At 45.4% G+C, this 20,090-nt stretch overlaps 1 protein-coding gene, 12 non-coding genes and 2 pseudogenes across 13 annotated transcripts; all 15 read left to right on the forward strand.

Moving 5' to 3' along the window:
• Window positions 1–3,907: 3,907 nt before the first annotated feature.
• Window positions 3,908–4,042, forward strand: LOC146750777 (U1 spliceosomal RNA; annotated as a pseudogene).
• A 631-nt stretch (window positions 4,043–4,673) lies between these two features.
• Window positions 4,674–4,838, forward strand: LOC146750778 (U1 spliceosomal RNA). The gene has a single exon (XR_014930465.1). It is a non-coding gene; the product is annotated as a U1 spliceosomal RNA (small nuclear RNA).
• A 627-nt stretch (window positions 4,839–5,465) lies between these two features.
• Window positions 5,466–5,630, forward strand: LOC146750779 (U1 spliceosomal RNA). The gene has a single exon (XR_014930466.1). It is a non-coding gene; the product is annotated as a U1 spliceosomal RNA (small nuclear RNA).
• A 631-nt stretch (window positions 5,631–6,261) lies between these two features.
• Window positions 6,262–6,426, forward strand: LOC146750780 (U1 spliceosomal RNA). Its single transcript, XR_014930549.1, has one exon. It is a non-coding gene; the product is annotated as a U1 spliceosomal RNA (small nuclear RNA).
• A 4,433-nt stretch (window positions 6,427–10,859) lies between these two features.
• Window positions 10,860–12,482, forward strand: LOC146750781 (uncharacterized). The gene has a single exon (XM_085497328.1). The coding sequence runs from the start codon at window positions 10,860–10,862 to the stop codon at window positions 12,480–12,482; it is 1,623 nt and encodes a 540-aa protein (XP_085353454.1).
• A 253-nt stretch (window positions 12,483–12,735) lies between these two features.
• On the forward strand, window positions 12,736–12,870 carry LOC144347499 (U1 spliceosomal RNA; annotated as a pseudogene).
• A 627-nt stretch (window positions 12,871–13,497) lies between these two features.
• LOC146750782 (U1 spliceosomal RNA) lies at window positions 13,498–13,662 on the forward strand. The gene has a single exon (XR_014930469.1). It is a non-coding gene; the product is annotated as a U1 spliceosomal RNA (small nuclear RNA).
• Window positions 13,663–14,289: 627 nt separating this feature from the next.
• Window positions 14,290–14,454, forward strand: LOC146750783 (U1 spliceosomal RNA). Its single transcript, XR_014930470.1, has one exon. It is a non-coding gene; the product is annotated as a U1 spliceosomal RNA (small nuclear RNA).
• Window positions 14,455–15,081: 627 nt separating this feature from the next.
• Window positions 15,082–15,246, forward strand: LOC144347481 (U1 spliceosomal RNA). Its single transcript, XR_013419627.1, has one exon. It is a non-coding gene; the product is annotated as a U1 spliceosomal RNA (small nuclear RNA).
• A 627-nt stretch (window positions 15,247–15,873) lies between these two features.
• Window positions 15,874–16,038, forward strand: LOC146750784 (U1 spliceosomal RNA). Its single transcript, XR_014930472.1, has one exon. It is a non-coding gene; the product is annotated as a U1 spliceosomal RNA (small nuclear RNA).
• A 626-nt stretch (window positions 16,039–16,664) lies between these two features.
• LOC146750785 (U1 spliceosomal RNA) lies at window positions 16,665–16,829 on the forward strand. Its single transcript, XR_014930634.1, has one exon. It is a non-coding gene; the product is annotated as a U1 spliceosomal RNA (small nuclear RNA).
• Window positions 16,830–17,452: 623 nt separating this feature from the next.
• LOC146750786 (U1 spliceosomal RNA) lies at window positions 17,453–17,617 on the forward strand. Its single transcript, XR_014930669.1, has one exon. It is a non-coding gene; the product is annotated as a U1 spliceosomal RNA (small nuclear RNA).
• Window positions 17,618–18,240: 623 nt separating this feature from the next.
• LOC144347500 (U1 spliceosomal RNA) lies at window positions 18,241–18,405 on the forward strand. The gene has a single exon (XR_013419645.1). It is a non-coding gene; the product is annotated as a U1 spliceosomal RNA (small nuclear RNA).
• A 626-nt stretch (window positions 18,406–19,031) lies between these two features.
• Window positions 19,032–19,196, forward strand: LOC146750787 (U1 spliceosomal RNA). The gene has a single exon (XR_014930648.1). It is a non-coding gene; the product is annotated as a U1 spliceosomal RNA (small nuclear RNA).
• Window positions 19,197–19,823: 627 nt separating this feature from the next.
• Window positions 19,824–19,988, forward strand: LOC146750788 (U1 spliceosomal RNA). The gene has a single exon (XR_014930475.1). It is a non-coding gene; the product is annotated as a U1 spliceosomal RNA (small nuclear RNA).
• Window positions 19,989–20,090: the final 102 nt, after the last annotated feature.

Genomic DNA, 20,090 nt, shown 5'->3' on the forward strand with positions numbered 1-20,090 from the left:
TAAGAAGGAACATGGAGAGAGGGGAGTGAAATTATTTTGTCCGGTGTCAGCCTGCAAATTTTCCTCCGGCACAACATTGGCTTGGACAAAACATGTACACACAACACATACACACTTCTTATCGCAGCAGACGATAGAAAGTTTACAGCAGTGTCTCACCCTTAACCAGTAATATCATGACTACCATCGCCTCTATAAACATCCAGGGACTACGCAACCAAGCCTCCAGACTCGCCTTCTTTAACCACTGCCATAGCGCCAAATTCGACCTTATCTGCATCCAGGAAACGTATATGAGCTCTTGTGATGATGCGGAGCAATGGGAGATGGAATGGGGTGGACGCATCCTGTATAGCCTTGGGTCTAAACACTCAAGAGGCGTGGCCATCCTTTTCTCTCCAGCCTTCCAAGCGAAGTACAATGAAGTTCATACGGATTCTGAAGGCAGAGTTGTTTCTGTCTCCATCACGCATGGCACCACTTCCTTTCGTTTGTGTTCTGTCTATGCCCCCAATAATCCTCAGGCTCGCATTAGCTTCTTCGGTTCTCTTGCTCAATATTTGCCCCCAAACAAAGAGACAATCCTATGTGGTGATTTCAATTGTGTCAGTGATCCACTGCTTGACAAACTTGGTGGACTTGATAGCCCAGAAGTCCGGGCCGGCTCTGATGTCCTTAATTCCATCTGCTCTGACTATAATATCACTGATCACTGGCGCATTTCCCATCCCTCAACGAAGGAATTCACCTGGAGGAGTGCCAACAACGCTTCTGCATCTAGAATTGACAAGTTTCTGACCCCCAAAAACATGACCACTGAATCTAAAATCATTCCTTGTCCATTCTCTGACCATGAATTCATCACCTGTGTACTCAAGATGCCAACATCCATCGCAAGAGGTCGAGGTGTATGGAAGTGTAATATCTCAACCCTCCAAGACCCTGTAGTCAGGAGTAGCATAAGAAAACACATCCAACAATGGAAGACCCTTAAACCTGCCTTTGACTCTATTTTGGACTGGTGGGACACAGTCAAGGCTCGGGCCAAATCACTAATCACCACGCACTCAAAACGCATATCGCAAGACAATAGAGCAAAGCTGAACAAACTTCTTCATCATTTTAAAGAACTGACACATAAGCTTAACTCGGGAGACCGTACTCGGGCTACCCTGGGATCCTACCACATTACCAAAAAGAAAATTCATGACTTACAGCTTAGGAAACTGGAAGGGGCGAAAATCCGCTCGCGAGCACAACTTATTCAAGAGCAGGAAAGATGGTCAAGCGTCTTTTTAACTACAGAACGCAGACGTGGCAAGAGCAAGCTGGTCTCCAGTGTTATCAATGCTGAAGGCAAAGTGGTGTCAGATCCGGATGAAGTCCCATCTGTCTTTGCCCAATTTTATAGTAAATTATATACATCACAACCAAACTTAGACTGCAAGGAGCAAGATTTCTTCCTGGGCAAGCTCACCAGGTCTTTCTCTGACATGCAAAAACAACAACTTGACAAACCAATTATACAGAAAGAGTTACATGATGCTCTGAAGAACATGAAAGATAATAAGACCCCGGGCTTGGATGGTCTTCCCAAAGAATTTTATATGCTCTTCTGGGAAGATCTAGGAGAAGATTTCACCCAAGTTATTAATATCGCCATGACACAAGGTCAACTATCCACCTCCCAGCGTCAGGGTCTAATCACCCTGGTGAATAAGCCTTCACCCCAAGAAGGTAATCATCACGAAGCAGTGCGCCCTGGGGATAAAAGACCTATATCCCTTCTTAACGTTGACTACAAAATCGTCACGAAAGCTCTCGCCACCCGTTTATATTCTGTTCTTCCATCTGTTATCGGGCCTTTCCAAACCTGTGGTGTTGCTGGGCGGTCAATTCACCAAAACGTGCGCATCCTGAGAGATTTCACCACTTTTGCTAATAGCAGAGGCATTGGCAGTGCTATCGTTTCTTTGGATCAGAAAAAAGCCTTTGATAGGGTTGAGTGGAAATTCCTATATAAAACCCTCATGCAGCTGAATTGCGGCTCACTCTTCTGTTCTTACATCAAGACGATCTACAATGATATCATGAGTTCGGTCACCGTCAATGGGCATGTGTCCCCTGCCTTTTCTTTATCTAGGGGTGTCCGTCAGGGCTGCCCACTCTCACCTTTGCTGTACATCATTTTCATGGAGCCGCTTGCAGCAGCTGTGCAGAGTTCAACCGAAATCAAAGGTGTGAAACTACCTGGATCAAAAACTGAATGCAAACTTCTCCAATATGCAGATGACTCCACAGCTCTGGTTACTGATAATAAGTCGTTCAAGGCTCTGTTCCAACTTTTTGAGAGATTTGGTACTGCTTCGGGCTCTGAACTCAATATGACGAAATGCAAAGGTCTCTTCCTAGGAAGCTGGAGAAACCGTTCAGACAAGCCTTATAACATTGACTGGACGGGGGTCAGAATCAAAATCAATGGCTTCTGGTTTGGGAGCATCGATATGAGTGCCGTCAATTGGGACAGTTGCGTCAAGAAGTTTAAAACCACTCTTACTCAATGGGAGAAGAGACGTCTCTCAATGGTCGGAAAAGTCATCGTCATAAACAACCTCGTTACCGCACCACTTTGGTACATTGCACACATCTACAATATTCCCAACTCTGTCATTCAGACGCTCACTCCTCTGGTTTTCAACTTCATGTGGTCTGGGAAGAAAGAATTTATAAAGCGGGAAACTTTCTATCTGCCTCTACAAGAAGGGGGATTGGGCCTGGTTAACATCCAAATGAAGGCTGATGCCATTTTTATTCAAAGTTCCTGTAGTTCTATGGTGTCGGATCTCCCAGATCGCTTCTTCCCTCTGTCCTGGGCGAATAAAAACCTTCTAGCAATTCTGGCTCTGCCTTGGTCTAACCTGTATCCGCACTTTTCTGACCCACCACAATGGCATGCTCACCTCAGAAAGTCTTGTCAACAAAACCATGCGACACTCTGCACATCCAACTGGACGATCATATCTACAAAATCTGTGTATTCCACTCTCCTTGAGAAACTATCGCATACCCCACACGTCATCTTGAAAGCTCCCCACATGAACTGGAGTAAAATTTTCGCATCGTGCCACAGTCCTCTTCTGGATAACCTGTTGAAGGAGCTGGCCTGGAAAATCGTTCACAAGGCTCTGAAGACAAAGAGCACCCTATATCATTGGGGATGCATAACTTCTCGCTCCTGCCCAAGAGTTGACTGCTCACAAGTAGAGACTCTCGACCACCTGTTCTTAGAATGTGACACACCATCCTTGCTCTGGTCCTGGCTCGAACACTATATCCGTCATAACACCGGAATCACCATTATCTGCAGCAAAAATCTTGTGTACTATGGGATTCTCGCCTCACCACTCCAAGCTCACATTCAGGCCGTCATATTGTACATGGTTAATGTTATTAAACATGAAATCTGGAAATCCAGATGCTACGCCAACTTTGAAAAACAGCATGTCACATATGCAGAAGTCCTCATAAACACCAAGAGGTATATTAGTTCCAGAATCGAAGCCGACATCAATAATGAGGACACCGATACCGTCTCGGAAAAATGGCAATTCCTCATCGAAAAGACCAACTCCAAAGTGAAATCTAAACTTTAGGGTTCTGTTTTTCTGTCTTTTGTTTCATCTTTCCTGTTGTCTGTTAGCCTTTTATTTATTTATTTGTCGTGCTTTTGGTTTAACAACTGTTTCAAAAGATCAGGCAGGGAGGATCGTAACCTCGTGTGCCTAGACCCAGCGTGGCTGGCCTGCCTAGGGTGAACAGTTGTAGGTTAGAGTAGATTTTCCTTTGTTTTTGTTGTTGTTGGTATTCTTTGTCTTAGAGTAGGGTTTTTTTTTTGCCACCCTAAAACAAAAATAGGCGGTTCCCTCAGGGAGAGGCCCTCCCATTGCACTTCGGCTGGGCTGACACCTGCGATCGCCCCAAATGTGGGCGACTCGGGCGCATAATTTATGTTAGTGGGGGACTGCGTTCGCGCTATCCCCTGATAATGAAACTAAAAAATCAGATCTAATTTCTTACATTGGTCATCTCTAGTGAGAAATCGCGCAGATCCGCCTCATGTGAGAACAATGTGGGTTTCCTAACTAGATTTTCAGGGAAATGTCGACCATTGATCAAGTTATTATTATTTATTAAAAATGGACAGGTTTTCGATGTACTAAGCAATGAAATAATCGAGAGTTGGCCAGATCCACAGGTCACCTGTACTTGTCGAGTACTGACGCCCTCACACGCCGCGTTTCGCATAAAAGAAAACCCATTGGTTGACAGCAACCATATGATTTGGGGGGCTACGGACGCTGATAGGATGATCGCTGGCATGGGATTAGTGCCGCTTGGTGTGCGTGCATAATCTCTCTCTCTCTCTCTCTACCCAGAATCCTTTGTGGCCAAGTTTGTCGCGAATTTTCAGTATATACAACGCATTTCGTGGAGTCAAATGTCCATGAGCGACCATTAAAATCATGTGGTTAATATTTAAGTCATGACATTACCAGTCTATTGTGTGCAACTACTAGTTAGAATACGATTTTTTTTCCAGATGCTCTTGGCACTCACCGTCGTGTCTGTTTTGTTTCATTCCATGGGGTACTCCGTTGTTGACAGTCAATGGCATACTTACCTGGCGTAGGGGTTAACCGTGATCATGGAGGCGGTTCCCTCAGGGAGAGGCCCTCCCATTGCACTTCGGCTGGGCTGACACCTGCGATCGCCCCAAATGTGGGCGACTCGGGCGCATAATTTATGTTAGTGGGGGACTGCGTTCGCGCTATCCCCTGATAATGAAACTAAAAAATCAGATCTAATTTCTTACATTGGTCATCTCTAGTGAGAAATCGCGCAGATCCGCCTCATGTGAGAACAATGTGGGTTTCCTAACTAGATTTTCAGGGAAATGTCGACCATTGATCAAGTTATTATTATTTATTAAAAATGGACAGGTTTTCGATGTACTAAGCAATGAAATAATCGAGAGTTGGCCAGATCCACAGGTCACCTGTACTTGTCGAGTACTGACGCCCTCACACGCCGCGTTTCGCATAAAAGAAAACCCATTGGTTGACAGCAACCATATGATTTGGGGGGCTACGGACGCTGATAGGATGATCGCTGGCATGGGATTAGTGCCGCTTGGTGTGCGTGCATAATCTCTCTCTCTCTCTACCCAGAATCCTTTGTGGCCAAGTTTGTCGCGAATTTTCAGTATATACAACGCATTTCGTGGAGTCAAATGTCCATGAGCGACCATTAAAATCATGTGGTTAATATTTAAGTCATGACATTACCAGTCTATTGTGTGCAACTACTAGTTAGAATACGATTTTTTTTCCAGATGCTCTTGGCACTCACCGTCGTGTCTGTTTTGTTTCATTCCATGGGGTACTCCGTTGTTGACAGTCAATGGCATACTTACCTGGCGTAGGGGTTAACCGTGATCATGGAGGCGGTTCCCTCAGGGAGAGGCCCTCCCATTGCACTTCGGCTGGGCTGACACCTGCGATCGCCCCAAATGTGGGCGACTCGGGCGCATAATTTATGTTAGTGGGGGACTGCGTTCGCGCTATCCCCTGATAATGAAACTAAAAAATCAGATCTAATTTCTTACATTGGTCATCTCTAGTGAGAAATCGCGCAGATCCGCCTCATGTGAGAACAATGTGGGTTTCCTAACTAGATTTTCAGGGAAATGTCGACCATTGATCAAGTTATTATTATTTATTAAAAATGGACAGGTTTTCGATGTACTAAGCAATGAAATAATCGAGAGTTGGCCAGATCCACAGGTCACCTGTACTTGTCGAGTACTGACGCCCTCACACGCCGCGTTTCGCATAAAAGAAAACCCATTGGTTGACAGCAACCATATGATTTGGGGGGCTACGGACGCTGATAGGATGATCGCTGGCATGGGATTAGTGCCGCTTGGTGTGCGTGCATAATCTCTCTCTCTCTCTCTCTACCCAGAATCCTTTGTGGCCAAGTTTGTCGCGAATTTTCAGTATATACAACGCATTTCGTGGAGTCAAATGTCCATGAGCGACCATTAAAATCATGTGGTTAATATTTAAGTCATGACATTACCAGTCTATTGTGTGCAACTACTAGTTAGAATACGATTTTTTTTCCAGATGCTCTTGGCACTCACCGTCGTGTCTGTTTTGTTTCATTCCATGGGGTACTCCGTTGTTGACAGTCAATGGCATACTTACCTGGCGTAGGGGTTAACCATGATCATGGAGGCGGTTCCCTCAGGGAGAGGCCCTCCCATTGCACTTCGGCTGGGCTGACACCTGCGATCGCCCCAAATGTGGGCGACTCGGGCGCATAATTTATGTTAGTGGGGGACTGCGTTCGCGCTATCCCCTGATAATGAAACTAAAAAATCAGATCTAATTTCTTACATTGGTCATCTCTAGTGAGAAATCGCGCAGATCCGCCTCATGTGAGAACAATGTGGGTTTCCTAACTAGATTTTCAGGGAAATGTCGACCATTGATCAAGTTATTATTATTTATTAAAAATGGACAGGTTTTCGATGTACTAAGCAATGAAATAATCGAGAGTTGGCCAGATCCACAGGTCACCTGTACTTGTCGAGTACTGACGCCCTCACACGCCGCGTTTCGCATAAAAGAAAACCCATTGGTTGACAGCAACCATATGATTTGGGGGGCTACGGACGCTGATAGGATGATCGCTGGCATGGGATTAGTGCCGCTTGGTGTGCGTGCATAATCTCTCTCTCTCTCTCTCTACCCAGAATCCTTTGTGGCCAAGTTTGTCGCGAATTTTCAGTATATACAACGCATTTCGTGGAGTCAAATGTCCATGAGCGACCATTAAAATCATGTGGTTAATATTTAAGTCACGACATTACCAGTCTATTGTGTGCAACTACTAGTTAGAATACGATTTTTTTTCCAGATGCTCTTGGCACTCACCGTCGTGTCTGTTTTGTTTCATTCCATGGGGTACTCCGTTGTTGACAGTCAATGGCATACTTACCTGGCGTAGGGGTTAACCGTGATCTCTAGGCCTGCTTTCTGCTGTTGGTATAACCATTGTCCAGCTTCCTGCTACTGGTGACTTGACTGCTGATCAACCCTTATCCTTGCTGCTTCTCTTTGGTGAGTAATTGCTTGATTGTTTCTGGTTACTGTATTTGTTGTTGTCTCCCCGGGTGTGTGCCATCTTTGGCCCCCGGGGAAAGTCCGGAAGCTGCCGTGAAGAGAAGACACTGCGAAGCGCTCCTGAAGAAACCAGCTCCTGTCTCGTTCTGCTCTGCTTGGTGAGTCTTACCCATTTTTTGTCTGCTTGTCGCTAGTTTTCTACTTGGCGTCCTGTGTATCCTGTGTGGTTGGTGTCACCTATCTGGAGGACTGGCCTTTGCGCCGTTTCCCAAATCCTCCCCCGATTGTTGATCACTGCTCTGACGAGAATGAGGCGAGATTCCTCTATCTCGGTCACGTTGACTGAACCTGTCAAACCAGTTGACCTGTTCAAAAGAATTAAAGAGTTAGGTATTAATATTGACGACTTGACGTGTGTCCAGCCTCTGCCTGGTAACAAGTATGATATAACATTCACTTCATTCAGCAAAAGAAGAGAAAATGAACGGAAATTTGAAAAGATGCATGGCGTAGAAGATTGCAAAAATTTTACTGAGTACACGATCGTCACCCTTTTCCATATCCCATCTGAGACCAACGACAACGAAATTCGGTACACTCTTAGCCAATATGGCGAGGTCTTGGCCTCCCGCTTCTGTACCTACCACTTCGCTCCAAAAGTGTTCAATGGTAACCGCCAATATAAAATGAAATTGAGATCTAACATTCCATCTGCTTTGTTTGGGTTTCATACATGGGACAAGTGAGAACATGCAACAGATGCCAGCAATCAGGTCACTTATCCAAAGACTGCAAAACCACCATTTGCAACAGATGCCTTGAGCATGGCCATTCGACAAATGACTGTGACAAAACCATTGTGTGCACTATCTGCCACAAACCCGGTCACATCGCTCGGAATTGCAAAATCTCCTTTGCTAACCAAGTCTCTAAAAGTCCCTCATGGGCAAATGCGCCACCAATGTCCTCTAGCTGCAAATGTGGAAACTTCGTTGCAGCCTTGGACATCAAGTGCATGTACTGCTCAGATCTGGTCCCTCCAAAAGAAGCAACTATAGAATCATGTACCAAGTGCTCCAAAAAATCCGAATCCCCATATGTAGAAGTCGCATGCCAGGACTGTTTACCCACCATTGAAGATATGGTCATAGAAAATACCACCGGAGAAAACACAACCGCCAACACAACCACCAACCCTCCGTCTGAGTCTCCTGTTCATGCTCCCACGGCCTCTTCTAGGTTACCAGTTACCAAATCAAACGAACCATCTGTTACCCAAAAACAGACACCCAAGATCCCAGCCAACACGGAGAATATGACCAATGAAATGGATCAACCAACACCAGCCCACAGTAGTGGTGAAAGCTCTCAATCATCATATGAGACTGCCATAGTCACACTGCCGCAGCCAGCTACAGCCCACCCTGGTCCAGAAAACACGAAACCTCCAACAGAAGATAGAAAAAGACACTTCTCAGATGATGGTCAAACAGATGAAAGTGCAAAAAAAATGAAACCACCGGAAGTGACCAAACTTCATGAAATTGTTACTAAAAATGCTAAGTTTACTTGCAACCAGTTCGCCAGCATTGGTTGCGAATTCATTGCTGAATCCTTTGCCAGCCTGCGTTCCCACTGTAAGAAGGAACATGGAGAGAGGGGAGTGAAATTATTTTGTCCGGTGTCAGCCTGCAAATTTTCCTCCGGCACAACATTGGCTTGGACAAAACATGTACACACAACACATACACACTTCTTATCGCAGCAGACGATAGAAAGTTTACAGCAGTGTCTCACCCTTAACCAGTAATATCATGACTACCATCGCCTCTATAAACATCCAGGGACTACGCAACCAAGCCTCCAGACTCGCCTTCTTTAACCACTGCCATAGCGCCAAATTCGACCTTATCTGCATCCAGGAAACGTATATGAGCTCTTGTGATGATGCGGAGCAATGGGAGATGGAATGGGGTGGACGCATCCTGTATAGCCTTGGGTCTAAACACTCAAGAGGCGTGGCCATCCTTTTCTCTCCAGCCTTCCAAGCGAAGTACAATGAAGTTCATACGGATTCTGAAGGCAGAGTTGTTTCTGTCTCCATCACGCATGGCACCACTTCCTTTCGTTTGTGTTCTGTCTATGCCCCCAATAATCCTCAGGCTCGCATTAGCTTCTTCGGTTCTCTTGCTCAATATTTGCCCCCAAACAAAGAGACAATCCTATGTGGTGATTTCAATTGTGTCAGTGATCCACTGCTTGACAAACTTGGTGGACTTGATAGCCCAGAAGTCCGGGCCGGCTCTGATGTCCTTAATTCCATCTGCTCTGACTATAATATCACTGATCACTGGCGCATTTCCCATCCCTCAACGAAGGAATTCACCTGGAGGAGTGCCAACAACGCTTCTGCATCTAGAATTGACAAGTTTCTGACCCCCAAAAACATGACCACTGAATCTAAAATCATTCCTTGTCCATTCTCTGACCATGAATTCATCACCTGTGTACTCAAGATGCCAACATCCATCGCAAGAGGTCGAGGTGTATGGAAGTGTAATATCTCAACCCTCCAAGACCCTGTAGTCAGGAGTAGCATAAGAAAACACATCCAACAATGGAAGACCCTTAAACCTGCCTTTGACTCTATTTTGGACTGGTGGGACACAGTCAAGGCTCGGGCCAAATCACTAATCACCACGCACTCAAAACGCATATCGCAAGACAATAGAGCAAAGCTGAACAAACTTCTTCATCATTTTAAAGAACTGACACATAAGCTTAACTCGGGAGACCGTACTCGGGCTACCCTGGGATCCTACCACATTACCAAAAAGAAAATTCATGACTTACAGCTTAGGAAACTGGAAGGGGCGAAAATCCGCTCGCGAGCACAACTTATTCAAGAGCAGGAAAGATGGTCAAGCGTCTTTTTAACTACAGAACGCAGACGTGGCAAGAGCAAGCTGGTCTCCAGTGTTATCAATGCTGAAGGCAAAGTGGTGTCAGATCCGGATGAAGTCCCATCTGTCTTTGCCCAATTTTATAGTAAATTATATACATCACAACCAAACTTAGACTGCAAGGAGCAAGATTTCTTCCTGGGCAAGCTCACCAGGTCTTTCTCTGACATGCAAAAACAAGAACTTGACAAACCAATTATACAGAAAGAGTTACATGATGCTCTGAAGAACATGAAAGATAATAAGACCCCGGGCTTGGATGGTCTTCCCAAAGAATTTTATATGCTCTTCTGGGAAGATCTAGGAGAAGATTTCACCCAAGTTATTAATATCGCCATGACACAAGGTCAACTATCCACCTCCCAGCGTCAGGGTCTAATCACCCTGGTGAATAAGCCTTCACCCCAAGAAGGTAATCATCACGAAGCAGTGCGCCCTGGGGATAAAAGACCTATATCCCTTCTTAACGTTGACTACAAAATCGTCACGAAAGCTCTCGCCACCCGTTTATATTCTGTTCTTCCATCTGTTATCGGGCCTTTCCAAACCTGTGGTGTTGCTGGGCGGTCAATTCACCAAAACGTGCGCATCCTGAGAGATTTCACCACTTTTGCTAATAGCAGAGGCTTTGGCAGTGCTATCGTTTCTTTGGATCAGAAAAAAAGCCTTTGATAGGGTTGAGTGGAAATTCCTATATAAAACCCTCATGCAGCTGAATTGCGGCTCACTCTTCTGTTCTTACATCAAGACGATCTACAATGATATCATGAGTTCAGTCACCGTCAATGGGCATGTGTCCCCTGCCTTTTCTTTATCTAGGGGTGTCCGTCAGGGCTGCCCACTCTCACCTTTGCTGAACATCATTTTCATGGAGCCGCTTGCAGCAGCTGTGCAGAGTTCAACCGAAATCAAAGGTGTGAAACTACCTGGATCAAAAACTGAATGCAAACTTCTCCAATATGCAGATGACTCCACAGCTCTGGTTACTGATAATAAGTCGTTCAAGGCTCTGTTCCAACTTTTTGAGAGATTTGGTACTGCTTCGGGCTCTGAACTCAATATGACGAAATGCAAAGGTCTCTTCCTAGGAAGCTGGAGAAACCGTTCAGACAAGCCTTATAACATTGACTGGACGGGGGTCAGAATCAAAATCAATGGCTTCTGGTTTGGGAGCATCGATATGAGTGCCGTCAATTGGGACAGTTGCGTCAAGAAGTTTAAAACCACTCTTACTCAATGGGAGAAGAGACGTCTCTCAATGGTCGGAAAAGTCATCGTCATAAACAACCTCGTTACCGCACCACTTTGGTACATTGCACACATCTACAATATTCCCAACTCTGTCATTCAGACGCTCACTCCTCTGGTTTTCAACTTCATGTGGTCTGGGAAGAAAGAATTTATAAAGCGGGAAACTTTCTATCCGCCTCTACAAGAAGGGGGATTGGGCCTGGTTAACATCCAAATGAAGGCTGATGCCATTTTTATTCAAAGTTCCTGTAGTTCTATGGTGTCGGATCTCCCAGATCGCTTCTTCCCTCTGTCCTGGGCGAATAAAAACCTTCTAGCAATTCTGGCTCTGCCTTGGTCTAACCTGTATCCGCACTTTTCTGACCCACCACAATGGCATGCTCACCTCAGAAAGTCTTGTCAACAAAACCATGCGACACTCTGCACATCCAACTGGACGATCATATCTACAAAATCTGTGTATTCCACTCTCCTTGAGAAACTATCGCATACCCCACACGTCATCTTGAAAGCTCCCCACATGAACTGGAGTAAAATTTTCGCATCGTGCCACAGTCCTCTTCTGGATAACCTGTTGAAGGAGCTGGCCTGGAAAATCGTTCACAAGGCTCTGAAGACAAAGAGCACCCTATATCATTGGGGATGCATAACTTCTCGCTCCTGCCCAAGAGTTGACTGCTCACAAGTAGAGACTCTCGACCACCTGTTCTTAGAATGTGACACACCATCCTTGCTCTGGTCCTGGCTCGAACACTATATCCGTCATAACACCGGAATCACCATTATCTGCAGCAAAAATCTTGTGTACTATGGGATTCTCGCCTCACCACTCCAAGCTCACATTCAGGCCGTCATATTGTACATGGTTAATGTTATTAAACATGAAATCTGGAAATCCAGATGCTACGCCAACTTTGAAAAACAGCATGTCACATATGCAGAAGTCCTCATAAACACCAAGAGGTATATTAGTTCCAGAATCGAAGCCGACATCAATAATGAGGACACCGATACCGTCTCGGAAAAATGGCAATTCCTCATCGAAAAGACCAACTCCAAAGTGAAATCTAAACTTTAGGGTTCTGTTTTTCTGTCTTTTGTTTCATCTTTCCTGTTGTCTGTTAGCCTTTTATTTATTTATTTGTCGTGCTTTTGGTTTAACAACTGTTTCAAAAGATCAGGCAGGGAGGATCGTAACCTCGTGTGCCTAGACCCAGCGTGGCTGGCCTGCCTAGGGTGCACAGTTGTAGGTTAGAGTAGATTTTCCTTTGTTTTTGTTGTTGTTGGTATTCTTTGTCTTAGAGTAGGGTTTTTTTTTGCCACCCTAAAACAAAAATAGGCGGTTCCCTCAGGGAGAGGCCCTCCCATTGCACTTCGGCTGGGCTGACACCTGCGATCGCCCCAAATGTGGGCGACTCGGGCGCATAATTTATGTTAGTGGGGGACTGCGTTCGCGCTATCCCCTGATAATGAAACTAAAAAATCAGATCTAATTTCTTACATTGGTCATCTCTAGTGAGAAATCGCGCAGATCCGCCTCATGTGAGAACAATGTGGGTTTCCTAACTAGATTTTCAGGGAAATGTCGACCATTGATCAAGTTATTATTATTTATTAAAAATGGACAGGTTTTCGATGTACTAAGCAATGAAATAATCGAGAGTTGGCCAGATCCACAGGTCACCTGTACTTGTCGAGTACTGACGCCCTCACACGCCGCGTTTCGCATAAAAGAAAACCCATTGGTTGACAGCAACCATATGATTTGGGGGGCTACGGACGCTGATAGGATGATCGCTGGCATGGGATTAGTGCCGCTTGGTGTGCGTGCATAATCTCTCTCTCTCTCTACCCTGAATCCTTTGTGGCCAAGTTTGTCGCGAATTTTCAGTATATACAACGCATTTCGTGGAGTCAAATGTCCATGAGCGACCATTAAAATCATGTGGTTAATATTTAAGTCATGACATTACCAGTCTATTGTGTGCAACTACTAGTTAGAATACGATTTTTTTTCCAGATGCTCTTGGCACTCACCGTCGTGTCTGTTTTGTTTCATTCCATGGGGTACTCCGTTGTTGACAGTCAATGGCATACTTACCTGGCGTAGGGGTTAACCGTGATCATGGAGGCGGTTCCCTCAGGGAGAGGCCCTCCCATTGCACTTCGGCTGGGCTGACACCTGCGATCGCCCCAAATGTGGGCGACTCGGGCGCATAATTTATGTTAGTGGGGGACTGCGTTCGCGCTATCCCCTGATAATGAAACTAAAAAATCAGATCTAATTTCTTACATTGGTCATCTCTAGTGAGAAATCGCGCAGATCCGCCTCATGTGAGAACAATGTGGGTTTCCTAACTAGATTTTCAGGGAAATGTCGACCATTGATCAAGTTATTATTATTTATTAAAAATGGACAGGTTTTCGATGTACTAAGCAATGAAATAATCGAGAGTTGGCCAGATCCACAGGTCACCTGTACTTGTCGAGTACTGACGCCCTCACACGCCGCGTTTCGCATAAAAGAAAACCCATTGGTTGACAGCAACCATATGATTTGGGGGGCTACGGACGCTGATAGGATGATCGCTGGCATGGGATTAGTGCCGCTTGGTGTGCGTGCATAATCTCTCTCTCTCTCTACCCAGAATCCTTTGTGGCCAAGTTTGTCGCGAATTTTCAGTATATACAACGCATTTCGTGGAGTCAAATGTCCATGAGCGACCATTAAAATCATGTGGTTAATATTTAAGTCATGACATTACCAGTCTATTGTGTGCAACTACTAGTTAGAATACGATTTTTTTTCCAGATGCTCTTGGCACTCACCGTCGTGTCTGTTTTGTTTCATTCCATGGGGTACTCCGTTGTTGACAGTCAATGGCATACTTACCTGGCGTAGGGGTTAACCGTGATCATGGAGGCGGTTCCCTCAGGGAGAGGCCCTCCCATTGCACTTCGGCTGGGCTGACACCTGCGATCGCCCCAAATGTGGGCGACTCGGGCGCATAATTTATGTTAGTGGGGGACTGCGTTCGCGCTATCCCCTGATAATGAAACTAAAAAATCAGATCTAATTTCTTACATTGGTCATCTCTAGTGAGAAATCGCGCAGATCCGCCTCATGTGAGAACAATGTGGGTTTCCTAACTAGATTTTCAGGGAAATGTCGACCATTGATCAAGTTATTATTATTTATTAAAAATGGACAGGTTTTCGATGTACTAAGCAATGAAATAATCGAGAGTTGGCCAGATCCACAGGTCACCTGTACTTGTCGAGTACTGACGCCCTCACACGCCGCGTTTCGCATAAAAGAAAACCCATTGGTTGACAGCAACCATATGATTTGGGGGGCTACGGACGCTGATAGGATGATCGCTGGCATGGGATTAGTGCCGCTTGGTGTGCGTGCATAATCTCTCTCTCTCTCTACCCAGAATCCTTTGTGGCCAAGTTTGTCGCGAATTTTCAGTATATACAACGCATTTCGTGGAGTCAAATGTCCATGAGCGACCATTAAAATCATGTGGTTAATATTTAAGTCATGACATTACCAGTCTATTGTGTGCAACTACTAGTTAGAATACGATTTTTTTTCCAGATGCTCTTGGCACTCACCGTCGTGTCTGTTTTGTTTCATTCCATGGGGTACTCCGTTGTTGACAGTCAATGGCATACTTACCTGGCGTAGGGGTTAACCGTGATCATGGAGGCGGTTCCCTCAGGGAGAGGCCCTCCCATTGCACTTCGGCTGGGCTGACACCTGCGATCGCCCCAAATGTGGGCGACTCGGGCGCATAATTTATGTTAGTGGGGGACTGCGTTCGCGCTATCCCCTGATAATGAAACTAAAAAATCAGATCTAATTTCTTACATTGGTCATCTCTAGTGAGAAATCGCGCAGATCCGCCTCATGTGAGAACAATGTGGGTTTCCTAACTAGATTTTCAGGGAAATGTCGACCATTGATCAAGTTATTATTATTTATTAAAAATGGACAGGTTTTCGATGTACTAAGCAATGAAATAATCGAGAGTTGGCCAGATCCACAGGTCACCTGTACTTGTCGAGTACTGACGCCCTCACACGCCGCGTTTCGCATAAAAGAAAACCCATTGGTTGACAGCAACCATATGATTTGGGGGGCTACGGACGCTGATAGGATGATCGCTGGCATGGGATTAGTGCCGCTTGGTGTGCGTGCATAATCTCTCTCTCTCTCTACCCAGAATCCTTTGTGGCCAAGTTTGTCGCGAATTTTCAGTATATACAACGCATTTCGTGGAGTCAAATGTCCATGAGCGACCATTAAAATCATGTGGTTAATATTTAAGTCATGACATTACCAGTCTATTGTGTGCAACTACTAGTTAGAATACGATTTTTTTTCCAGATGCTCTTGGCACTCACCGTCGTGTCTGTTTTGTTTCATTCCATGGGGTACTCCGTTGTTGACAGTCAATGGCATACTTACCTGGCGTAGGGGTTAACCGTGATCATGGAGGCGGTTCCCTCAGGGAGAGGCCCTCCCATTGCACTTCGGCTGGGCTGACACCTGCGATCGCCCCAAATGTGGGCGACTCGGGCGCATAATTTATGTTAGTGGGGGACTGCGTTCGCGCTATCCCCTGATAATGAAACTAAAAAATCAGATCTAATTTCTTACATTGGTCATCTCTAGTGAGAAATCGCGCAGATCCGCCTCATGTGAGAACAATGTGGGTTTCCTAACTAGATTTTCAGGGAAATGTCGACCATTGATCAAGTTATTATTATTTATTAAAAATGGACAGGTTTTCGATGTACTAAGCAATGAAATAATCGAGAGTTGGCCAGATCCACAGGTCACCTGTACTTGTCGAGTACTGACGCCCTCACACGCCGCGTTTCGCATAAAAGAAAACCCATTGGTTGACAGCAACCATATGATTTGGGGGGCTACGGACGCTGATAGGATGATCGCTGGCATGGGATTAGTGCCGCTTGGTGTGCGTGCATAATCTCTCTCTCTCTCTACCCAGAATCCTTTGTGGCCAAGTTTGTCGCGAATTTTCAGTATATACAACGCATTTCGTGGAGTCAAATGTCCATGAGCGACCATTAAAATCATGTGGTTAAAATTTAAGTCATGACATTACCAGTCTATTGTGTGCAACTACTAGTTAGAATACGATTTTTTTCCAGATGCTCTTGGCACTCACCGTCGTGTCTGTTTTGTTTCATTCCATGGGGTACTCCGTTGTTGACAGTCAATGGCATACTTACCTGGCGTAGGGGTTAACCGTGATGATGGAGGCGGTTCCCTCAGGGAGAGGCCCTCTCATTGCACTTCGGCTGGGCTGACACCTGCGATCGCCCCAAATGTGGGCGACTCGGGCGCATAATTTATGTTAGTGGGGGACTGCGTTCGCGCTATCCCCCGATAATGAAACTAAAAAATCAGATCTAATTTCTTACATTGGTCATCTCTAGTGAGAAATCGCGCAGATCCGCCTCATGTGAGAACAATGTGGGTTTCCTAACTAGATTTTCAGGGAAATGTCGACCATTGATCAAGTTATTATTATTTATTAAAAATGGACAGGTTTTCGATGTACTAAGCAATGAAATAATCGAGAGTTGGCCAGATCCACAGGTCACCTGTACTTGTCGAGTACTGACGCCCTCACACGCCGCGTTTCGCATAAAAGAAAACCCATTGGTTGACAGCAACCATATGATTTGGGGGGCTACGGACGCTGATAGGATGATCGCTGGCATGGGATTAGTGCCGCTTGGTGTGCGTGCATAATCTCTCTCTCTCTACCCAGAATCCTTTGTGGCCAAGTTTGTCGCGAATTTTCAGTATATACAACGCATTTCGTGGAGTCAAATGTCCATGAGCGACCATTAAAATCATGTGGTTAATATTTAAGTCATGACATTACCAGTCTATTGTGTGCAACTACTAGTTAGAATACGATTTTTTCCAGATGCTCTTGGCACTCACCGTCGTGTCTGTTTTGTTTCATTCCATGGGGTACTCCGTTGTTGACAGTCAATGGCATACTTACCTGGCGTAGGGGTTAACCGTGATCATGGAGGCGGTTCCCTCAGGGAGAGGCCCTCCCATTGCACTTCGGCTGGGCTGACACCTGCGATCGCCCCAAATGTGGGCGACTCGGGCGCATAATTTATGTTAGTGGGGGACTGCGTTCGCGCTATCCCCCGATAATGAAACTAAAAAATCAGATCTAATTTCTTACATTGGTCATCTCTAGTGAGAAATCGCGCAGATCCGCCTCATGTGAGAACAATGTGGGTTTCCTAACTAGATTTTCAGGGAAATGTCGACCATTGATCAAGTTATTATTATTTATTAAAAATGGACAGGTTTTCGATGTACTAAGCAATGAAATAATCGAGAGTTGGCCAGATCCACAGGTCACCTGTACTTGTCGAGTACTGACGCCCTCACACGCCGCGTTTCGCATAAAAGAAAACCCATTGGTTGACAGCAACCATATGATTTGGGGGGCTACGGACGCTGATAGGATGATCGCTGGCATGGGATTAGTGCCGCTTGGTGTGCGTGCATAATCTCTCTCTCTCTACCCAGAATCCTTTGTGGCCAAGTTTGTCGCGAATTTTCAGTATATACAACGCATTTCGTGGAGTCAAATGTCCATGAGCGACCATTAAAATCATGTGGTTAATATTTAAGTCATGACATTACCAGTCTATTGTGTGCAACTACTAGTTAGAATACGATTTTTTCCAGATGCTCTTGGCACTCACCGTCGTGTCTGTTTTGTTTCATTCCATGGGGTACTCCGTTGTTGACAGTCAATGGCATACTTACCTGGCGTAGGGGTTAACCGTGATCATGGAGGCGGTTCCCTCAGGGAGAGGCCCTCCCATTGCACTTCGGCTGGGCTGACACCTGCGATCGCCCCAAATGTGGGCGACTCGGGCGCATAATTTATGTTAGTGGGGGACTGCGTTCGCGCTATCCCCTGATAATGAAACTAAAAAATCAGATCTAATTTCTTACATTGGTCATCTCTAGTGAGAAATCGCGCAGATCCGCCTCATGTGAGAACAATGTGGGTTTCCTAACTAGATTTTCAGGGAAATGTCGACCATTGATCAAGTTATTATTATTTATTAAAAATGGACAGGTTTTCGATGTACTAAGCAATGAAATAATCGAGAGTTGGCCAGATCCACAGGTCACCTGTACTTGTCGAGTACTGACGCCCTCACACGCCGCGTTTCGCATAAAAGAAAACCCATTGGTTGACAGCAACCATATGATTTGGGGGGCTACGGACGCTGATAGGATGATCGCTGGCATGGGATTAGTGCCGCTTGGTGTGCGTGCATAATCTCTCTCTCTCTCTACCCAGAATCCTTTGTGGCCAAGTTTGTCGCGAATTTTCAGTATATACAACGCATTTCGTGGAGTCAAATGTCCATGAGCGACCATTAAAATCATGTGGTTAATATTTAAGTCATGACATTACCAGTCTATTGTGTGCAACTACTAGTTAGAATACGATTTTTTTCCAGATGCTCTTGGCACTCACCGTCGTGTCTGTTTTGTTTCATTCCATGGGGTACTCCGTTGTTGACAGTCAATGGCATACTTACCTGGCGTAGGGGTTAACCGTGATCATGGAGGCGGTTCCCTCAGGGAGAGGCCCTCCCATTGCACTTAAGCTGGGTTGACACCTGCGATCGCCCCAAATGTGGGCGACTCGGGCGCATAATTTATGTTAGTGGGGGACTGCGTTCGCGCTATCCCCTGATAATGAAACTAAAAAATCAGATCTAATTTCTTACATTGGTCATCTCTAGTGAGAAATCGCGCAGATCCGCCTCATGTGAGAACAGTGTGGGTTTCCTAACTAGATTTTCAGGGAAATGTCGACCATTGATCAAGTTATTATTATTTATTAAAAATGGACAGGTTTTCGATGTACTAAGCAATGAAATAATCGAGAGTTGGCCAGATCCACAGGTCACCTGTACTTGTCGAGTACTGACGCCCTCACACGCCGCGTTTCGCATAAAAGAAAACCCATTGGTTGACAGCAACCATATGATTTGGGGGGCTACGGACGCTGATAGGATGATCGCTGGCATGGGATTAGTGCCGCTTGGTGTGCGTGCATAATCTCTCTCTCTCTCTACCCAGAATCCTTTGTGGCCAAGTTTGTCGCGAATTTTCAGTATATACAACGCATTTCGTGGAGTCAAATGTCCATGAGCGACCATTAAAATCATGTGGTTAATATTTAAGTCATGACATTACCAGTCTATTGTGTGCAACTACTAGTTAGAATACGATTTTTTTTCCAGATGCTCTTGGCACTCACCGTCGTGTCTGTTTTGTTTCATTCCATGGGGTACTCCGTTGTTGACAGTCAATGGCATACTTACCTGGCGTAGGGGTTAACCGTGATCATGGAGGCGGTTCCCTCAGGGAGAGGCCCTCCCATTGCACTTCGGCTGGGCTGACACCTGCGATCGCCCCAAATGTGGGCGACTCGGGCGCATAATTTATGTTAGTGGGGGACTGCGTTCGCGCTATCCCCTGATAATGAAACTAAAAAATCAGATCTAATTTCTTACATTGGTCATCTCTAGTGAGAAATCGCGCAGATCCGCCTCATGTGAGAACAATGTGGGTTTCCTAACT

This window comes from Saccoglossus kowalevskii, chromosome 1, assembly GCF_978046115.1.
Source record: "Saccoglossus kowalevskii chromosome 1, keSacKowa6.1, whole genome shotgun sequence".
Classification (NCBI taxonomy): domain Eukaryota; kingdom Metazoa; phylum Hemichordata; class Enteropneusta; family Harrimaniidae; genus Saccoglossus; species Saccoglossus kowalevskii.

Bases quoted from the DNA above. Each gene is read 5' to 3' on its own strand.
- LOC146750781 (XM_085497328.1), top strand. From the start codon at position 10,860: ATGCAGCTGAATTGCGGCTCACTCTTCTGTTCTTACATCAAGACGATC.